Source organism: Astatotilapia calliptera, chromosome 7 (assembly GCF_964374335.1).
Source record: "Astatotilapia calliptera chromosome 7, fAstCal68.1, whole genome shotgun sequence".
Lineage (NCBI taxonomy): Eukaryota > Metazoa > Chordata > Actinopteri > Cichliformes > Cichlidae > Astatotilapia > Astatotilapia calliptera.
The window spans coordinates 44,160,313-44,169,128 of NC_137428.1; the positions used below are offsets into that span (position 1 = coordinate 44,160,313).

Genomic DNA, 8,816 nt, shown 5'->3' on the forward strand with positions numbered 1-8,816 from the left:
TGGCTATTATTACCACATGATTCCAAATTTAGTACTAATCAAGTCACTATATCCATACCAGAACCTATTGACACAAGCTCGGGCAAAATGTCACTTGACTGCATTGATGACATTGGACCTGCCACATATATCAGTAAACTTGACATGTTGAAAGGATATTGGCAAGCTTGTAAACAAAGCACTGTGTGATGTGCCAAACTGCAGAGTATATCTTTATGAGGTCATCGTGCACTCCAATCATTGGGCTGACCACCTTGCTACTTTCATATGCAGAGGATGCCCGGCTTTCTCCATAATGTCCTGCAGTTTCTTTAATGTCCTCTGCTCTGCCACTGTCACCAGAGTGTCCAGCTTCATGCCAACCACAGAGCCAGCCTTCCTGATTAGTTTTTCCAGCCTGGATGAGTCCTTCTTTGCTGTGCTGCTCCCCCAGTAAACCACAACATAGAATAGTACTCCGGCAACCACTAACTGGTAAAACATCCTCAGGAGCTTCCTGCAGTAGTTCAGTCTCCTGAGGGAGTACAGTCTGCTTTGGGCTTTTTTAATACAGGTGCAGTGTGTTGCATGACCAGTTCAGTTTTTTGTCCAAACATAGCCCGAGGAACTTGTACAGGGTGAGTCTTGGCTGATGCACTGTCATGTGCCCTATGATCTTGATCTCATCTTGCTTGGACTTGTAAGGGCATGTGTCTTGCAGACTGTTTGTTTTTTCCCTGCCTTTGTTTTCCGTTTCTCCATAGGTACACAGAATGCAGGCTGGTGCCGATTTGGAATCCCCAGCTAACTGGAGGGAGGAGAATTTGAAAGGACCAACCTGGATTGAGGACTCCATGGTGTCCTGGGACAGCCTCAGGACAGCCGAGATATTACATATCTCGGCTGTCCTGGGAAAGCCTAGGTGTTACCCCAGATAAGTTGGAGGAGATGGCTGGGGAGAGGGAGATTTGGGCATCACAAACTGCTTCTGGATAAGCAAAAGAAAATAGATGGATGGCATTTACCTTTTTTTACATAATATATTTGAATCACCTCCTTCCATCTCACTTTGAGACTGCAGTGGTTACTGCAGCCATTATATATAGACTTAGACTTGACTTTTTTAGACATTAATCCCACAATGGGGATATTGGGGATATTCACATTACAGCAGCACAAGGGTCAGCAACAAAATGTGAATTAGAACTATAAAGGACTGCAACCGTTTATCGAGTAATTGGAATAACTCAATTATAAAGAATCCTCAACACAATGTTTTTGCTTTGATGTTTTGTTAAACGGACAGCTCTATATCATCATGTGAATGCAATCATTTCATTTTCCATTGCAACTAAAAAGAGATGTGCATTAGACATGCATCAAGGAGCAGTGTGTGAATAAAAAGTCTGACAACATTAGGCCCATGCAGCCCCCAGTTTTTAAACAAAAAGATGGATAACACAGATAAACGGCAGCAGTGACAATCATGCCGTCATAGTTGAACATGGAGCCAGAGTGCGTCTGCACACACCCCGTAAAGAGCAAAGACGCGGAGCTGTTACTGAGACAGTCACTTCAGGTGGAGTGAAAGAAAAGTTTTTTCCAGCATCCCAATGAGCAGCACAGCTATCACCATCAAGATGTTTACTTGGAAAAAGCTAGCTTCATCAAACCACCTGTTTAATAAGCTCTGATGTGAAGGAAAGTGAACTTCATTTCTTATACACAGCAAAAATCTACAGTAAAGCTACAGAAGTTACATTAAAATATACAGAACTGTTAATTTTAGTCAAATAAAATATTACATTTTACATGGCAGCGATACCTGCAAGCAGAACAAGGAGGAGTGAGTATAAACGGCGGCATTGGGTGTACTAGACCATATTTATTTCAAAGCTTTTGAAACATTTTTCAGATATAAAGTAAAATAATGTAAATATCACATTTATTAAATTGTTTTAATATTTTAAAAATTCAAAAATAAAAGCTTTTTTTTTCCCACAGGCCAATAAAATTCTACATGGATCAGTAAAACTCTGGGCCACTGACTCAGGGCTGTTGGGTTGGACACTTAGCTATTATTAACATTAATTATTAACATCTACACCAACATAATGTCTGTTTTCAGCACAAAAATGTTGCATTAAAACACCGGGCAGACTTGAGAATGCTGAGATGCTGCCTTTGTTTATTGCAGCCGCCACATACTCCTTTAAAGGCGTACAGACACAAACTCATTCACTTACACACTTAAATATGCAGAAACACACACACTAAATCCACATCATCCAGGAGATACAACACTGTCAGAACTCTTTTTGCTCCTATTAATGTAAGACCGTTTTCCAAGAAGAACAAATTCAGGTAATTTTTATGGCTTAGTTTATTTTACTTGACTTAACCTTAAAACTTGAAATATAATAAAAATTAAATAAATAAATAAATAAGAAAACATGGTGTACATGGTGTAAAACTATTTGGTAGTGATCAGAACTATCTATGCATAACAGTTTGTTCAGTGACCTCCTTTACACCACAACTTCAGAAGTCTCCAGTTTGCAGCCAATCACAGAAAAATCTGTCCTGATCAGTTTATTAGTCTGTTGGTGAGTATACTGTGTACACACCACAACTGACTGACAGGAAATAGCCATGTTTTTACATTAAAGGAGCTCAGTGTACTTAGGAAACAGAGTCTGCTAATCCACTTCTTTTTTAAACTTTATTTAATCAGGAAGTGAATATCTGGAGACAGAGAATATCCTTTGTGAGTGTGTACTGGGTTGGCATGGGAAGCATTAATCTAGCCTAATTTTTTTAATACCCCTGAAGGCGATGAATGTGTGTAAGGGCCATAGTGTGTAGAGTGTGTTGTGGGGAAAAGCAGCAGAGGGCTGTGAACCAAAAGTGTTTTAAAAATCGTTCAGCTTTTCTGCTCCCTTCAGGTTTCCTTGCTGGTGCCGGTTATTGTCCGTCACCTTAAAACCAGTGATTTTCTTCATTTCACTCCACACATCCCTCACACTGTTCTGCTCATACTGTCCAGCTTCCTCTTGCAGGAGTCCTCAGTTTCACCCTTAGGTCGTACTATGCTCTCCTCAGTTTGTCCCCATCTTCAGAAATTCAGGTTTTCTTCTTAAAATAATAATATCTTAAATTATAGTTTGTTTTTTTTTTAATTGTTTTAAATTGTCTTACAGCCATGGTTGGTAAGATGGTATGTTCACAGAATTTGATACATTTAAACTGTACTCCCTATGTGGGTCACATTGTACATTCCAGTCTGTAGTCCTCAAAGCCTAACCCATCCTACTCATGCCAAGATATTACTGTTATTATCATTATTATTATTAAATCACAATTCAATTACAAAAAAACTGTTTTCCAGATAACAGATACTTTATTTACTCTCTGACTTACTGTGACATATCAGACATCTCTTTGTTCTCTGCGTAATCTGTAATTTCAGTTAGTGCATTAGTGAAGAACTTATTGACTTTATCTTCATGGTCATAAATGACAGCATTTTAATATTGATGTCAGCACAGTATTGATGTTGTGTCATAATGTCTTTCAAAAACAGCTCAGTTAAATACATAAAGGCATGAAAAAGAGGACACAGTCACATGTTTATTGTCAGTATGACTGTTTAATGAATACAGCTCTTAAAGTCAGCATGTTGGTTTGTTCACAGCAAATAATTAATGATTTTAAATTAGTCGTTGGTTGATTTTCCTGGCACTTTTCCATCATCATAAATTTCAGAAATCTACTATATATATCCACTGAATTTATTTTAACTTTAAACAATGGCTGCTAAAGGGGGAAAAGTGCCAGAAACCATGATAATTTAGTGGCAATGAATTATATTAAACCTTAAATACTTTTCTCTGAAATTAAACTTAAAATGAAATAGACAAAAATCCAAAGTAAAAATTATCCCCCCAAAAATTTAAATTCAAAGCCAAATATATTAAATCGTGAATTTACTTCAAATTAAAGATAACCCAAACCTACTAAAAAGTACATTCTTACACAATAAATACAATTATTCATGATGATTTGTGCCAATTTGACCATTTTATTAATCAAGTTACCGTAACCACCCAGGATATGCTGGTGGTCTCGTAGTTAAACGAAGCTCCTTTCAGAAATGAAAAGATGCTTTTATTCACGTTAATATCCTGACATGGCTTCAAATAAACTTTATTTCCTGTACTTACACACACTTTATCTCATATTATTACATGTTAAAACTCAACCCCTCACTTAACTGTGTGGGATATGCAACTGAAACCAATCCTGTGTTTTTCAACCAGTTTTCCACTATTGTGCTGATGAGCACACGGAACAATGGAGCTGACATCTGACACTACACATGCTTCACTTATTCTGCTTAGGCTTCCTGGCTATTATTATTATTATTATTATTATTATTATTATTATCATTATTATTGCAAGTAAAACTGCTTTTTTACACGGTTCCCTTATTTTTCCGGGTGTAGCGATCAGTGTTGGAGAAGCAGGAGGGAATTCGATGTTCAGCAGCTCCTTTGATCAGTAATAATTTTTCAGAAAACCAGGTTAATAATGAAGTGAGGTTTTGTGCTCACAAAATAATCTGTGCGTGTAGCAATGTGTTCTGCCATCTTGTTGTAGACTGGCCACAGTTTACAAACTCTTCCCGTTCTTATTAATTACTGTGTGTTTTACTGTAGTGTGTGTACAAGATGTGTGTTTTGTTGGCTACATAAGAGATAAAAACAAAGAACCTACAGATGCTGTGACAGTCAGGTCCACTTCAGTCCACAACAACAACATGATGGACCACAGCCTGTGCGCACGCGTGTATGTGTATGTGCATTATCCCTGAGCCCTTGAGCACATGTGTATGTGTGTGAATGTGAGGTGAGGTTTTGTAGTTTAAAATCACTTTGACTGGTCACTGAGATTAGGACTGTCCACGTAAACTTTACCTAATACTAGAGTGGACTTTATATTAAAAGGAAAGGGTTTATAGCAAAGCTCTAATATAAACTGTCAGTGCTGCAGCAGGTGCACTCCTGACAACTAGAGGAGACAAGAGGCAGTAATGATCTGGATCTTCTGATCAAAGTGACTGCAGTGCCACTCCCAAAGCAGGATGTCCACTCAGCATGACCTACGTTCTCAAAGAGGCTCTGGAAGAATATGACAAGGAGAGAAGACACCACATCTTCTCAGATAAAACCAATCTGTAGTTAATGAGGAAGAGTTATCAGAGCATCAGGAAAATTTATATATTTATATACTAACCCCGACACTACAACCACACTCACCCTTAGAGGACTTTGACCACACCATTTTGGGGTTCAGTATGTCACCCATGGACATTTCAACATATATTTGATTTAATGAATTAGGATTTAAAGCATCACCCTTCCAGCTAATGGATGAGCTGGTCTACCTCCTGGGCAAAGTGACTGATTGAATTCACAGTAAGGAAACATAGTGTACAGCGAAAGTCAGTGTGATTTGACAAATGCAGCCATGGCATATGCTGAACTAAGCAGGCCACCAAAAAGAGCACGAGCAATGCTGAGCAAGAGACTAAAGGCTCAGAAGAAGACTGGACTTTGGTTTAGTCACAGACCAGTAACTAAACACTATCCCTAAACTTAGACAGAGTGCTACATTTATTTATTTATACAAAAAGCCACATTAACCCACTCACACACACATCTCAGTCGTTGTGTCCTTGGGCAAGACACTTCACCTACCGCCTACTGGTGTTGGCCAGAGGGGCCGATGGTGCGATATGGCTGCCTCGCTTCTGTCAGTCTGCCCCGGGGCAGCTGTGGCTACAACTGTAGCTGCCTCCACCAGTGTGTGAATGTGAGAGTGAATGAATAGTGGCATTGTAAAATGCTTTGAGGGTCTCGAAAAGCGCTATATAAATGTAATCCATTATTATTATTATTATTATTATTATTTTATTATTATTACAACATTTCCTCACCAAAGAAATGAATATAAATTTAGTTATATTAAAACCTTATGATATACTGAGGACTGTTTGCCACTCTCTTCCAAAGCAAGAAGAAAGTTTTTGAGAAAAATTCACTTGTGGTCTGATGTGGTCAGTTTTCAGTATCTGCCCAGATAACATTTTTCATGGATATCTGGATGGCTGGTTGGCTCTTCATCTTAAAGAAACAGACTTCTGCACTAAAATTTGCTTAATATTATCTGAGTCATGACTGTTCTTATAATGCAATAAAAAAGCTATTTGGAAACATCTGGACCTATTACCTCTCACGCTGGACTGTTTCCTATAAAACCATGGCATTTAGCAATGTTATGCAGGAACAGCTAAGGGAGAGGCACACTTTCCATCAACAGATGGCTATGTTTAAAAGTATCAAATATATTCATGCATTTCAGATTTCCATTTCCTATATAAATTGATTCATTCACATCTTTTAGATCAGTTCGGAATTCGGAATTTGAACACTTGAATTTGAACACTTGAACACTTGTGGCATACCAAAGACCTGTTTAATACCCTAAACACAGACAAAGATCAAGCCTCCTCATGTGAGATAAACCATATTCATCATCATTCTAATCTTTTTAGACCTGCTCAATTCTTTACATTTAGATTACTCATTTATTTTACAAGAAATTAATAACAGAATGTAATTTTTATAAAGTAACTCCAGACCTGCCAGCTCTGCTTGTTCTGATGGGGTTTTACCATCACCATTAATCACAGTGTACGGTTCCCGAAAGTGAGGAACCACTGCACATGTGCACAGATGAAGGGAAGTTTTGGAGAAGACTGAAGTTTCTCAAAAAATGTTTAAGAGGATGTTTAAGATGGTTCATTATAAAGTCCTGAATAAAGCAGGTACATTTATTATTTGAGTCAAGTGGAACATTTATTTGCATAATCATTCTTCGGTATTCTGAGCCTGGATCCCTGAGTCATCTGGATCATTATTGATGTTGCTGTTATTCATAGTAATATTTATTAATAGTATCATTAACAAGAAGAAGAATCATTTTATTTTATTTCATTTTATTTTTTTTATTTTTTTATATATTTTAAGTATTATATTTAAAATTTGCCAGATTTTCAAAAAGTTTACATTTTTTGAACAATTCTGTGATTTCAATTTTATTCTATGAAAAGAAAAACACCAGAACTGTTTGAACCAGGAAGATCGCCTTTTTGCCCCAACCGAGGAACCATCACTCATTTCTGTAGCTGGATCTTATCGTGGGTTTTTAGTCCACTTGTTAAAAAAAAAAAAAAAAAACTATAATAAATTCACCAATTAAAAGGACAAAACTTCTCTTAAATATCCTTAAAGCTTTGATCTAGAGAAGCAGCACTCACATGGAGGTGATGTTCTGGAAAAGATCCTCGATGCTCCCGGTATTATTCCCAGCATTCCCGGTCCCCTGGAAGGACAGCAGCGGGAAGAACTGGCTGTTGTCGGACTTACTGCAGAAGATTTCAGTGGGAGAGCAGGTGCAGGTGGGGGGACAGTCCAACAAGGAGCTCGGGCAGCTGTGAAAGAAAACGCTGAGCAGAACGGAAACCTTCCAGCAGCACCGGATCCCGAGAAGGCGACGCGCGCCGAACAAATCCATGCTGTCACGATTCAGTCCCAGATTCCAACTTTGAAGCTGAACGAGAATGAAAATGACTAAAAATGAAAATGACTCAGTCCGTCAGAGTCTGAAGCCGTGTGAACGCTGCGCTCGCCTTATTCCGCTCAGTGGAGTCCAAACGGTCAAAGCTGTAAACATCTCCCTCCGTGTGTTCACGCGTGTCTGAGTGTGCGCGTGCTTGTGGGGGTATCAGAGGTTTTAATGATGCCAGTCACGCCCCCCTCCCTGCTCGTCACACCAACAACGTTTGGATGGAACAAAGAGGACAAAATAAGAAAAATCCAGAATATTCTCCCGCTGTTTGATGTGTACGGTCGCAGTGAGCATTTCCCTCATTTTCATCTCCTTTTTGAGTCATCTGTCCATCTCTCAGTCTCTCCCACACACTCTCTCTCTTTCTCTCTCGCTCCCCGTGGCGTTTCTTCCACCAGGGGTCGAGTGAGAGAGAGAGAGAGAGAGGCCCCATCCTCTGAGTCCACCTGCTGGGCAGAGGAGCGCAGTGGACACGCGTCAGCTTTGCTTTTGTGCGCACGCACACACACGAGCGAGAGAAAGAGAGAGATATTCACACTGCTCTGATCAGGCTGAGTTACAGTAAAGAACAGTTTAAATAGCAATTGGGATAAATATGAGTTCGTGATTATCAGACACATATGTGTGTTATATTATCTCCATCAAGCTCTCGAACTGTTGTAAAATGAGCAGCTACTCTTTCTCAGGTGACGGTGCAAGAGTAAAGGTTTGGTTAGGTGGATGAAAGCTGGCCTTTGAGGCAGCTGCGCTGTGACCGCTGAGCCACAGCGCTCCCTGTTTGGCCTGACTGAAACTATAGCATTATGTGACCACTAGAGGTCCCTGAATGACAGAGTGTAGCTGTGGGATCATACAGGCTTAGTTTTCCTTTCTAACATAATGTATAGCTCCAGTTTTGGAGCATACTGTGATCTACGTGTAAGTATATGTGTCTGCATACGTGTTGGATCCCAAGGAGATGTTACACAGATTCTCCTCCCCTGCAGATCATGTCCTGTGGAAATCACAGTTCACCTGGAAATGTGTCCACACATATTACCCCCATATTCTGTTCTCCACACACTCTCACTCAACAATAAACGGTCTATACAAAGCATCTCGTGAATGTTAATGTAGAGCAATGAGCCTGCTGACCATTACTCTTC

General features: G+C 39.3%; 1 protein-coding gene across 1 annotated transcript in view; it reads right to left on the bottom strand.

Moving 5' to 3' along the window:
• Positions 1–8,102, bottom strand: part of ntrk3a (neurotrophic tyrosine kinase, receptor, type 3a) — a 91,235-nt gene extending 83,133 nt beyond the window's left edge. The window contains exon 1 of the mRNA XM_026174778.2: positions 7,361–8,102. Coding sequence (XP_026030563.2) covers positions 7,361–7,617 — 257 coding nt within the window. The 5' untranslated portion in view covers positions 7,618–8,102. The remainder of the gene's footprint in view (positions 1–7,360) is intronic.
• Positions 8,103–8,816: the final 714 nt, after the last annotated feature.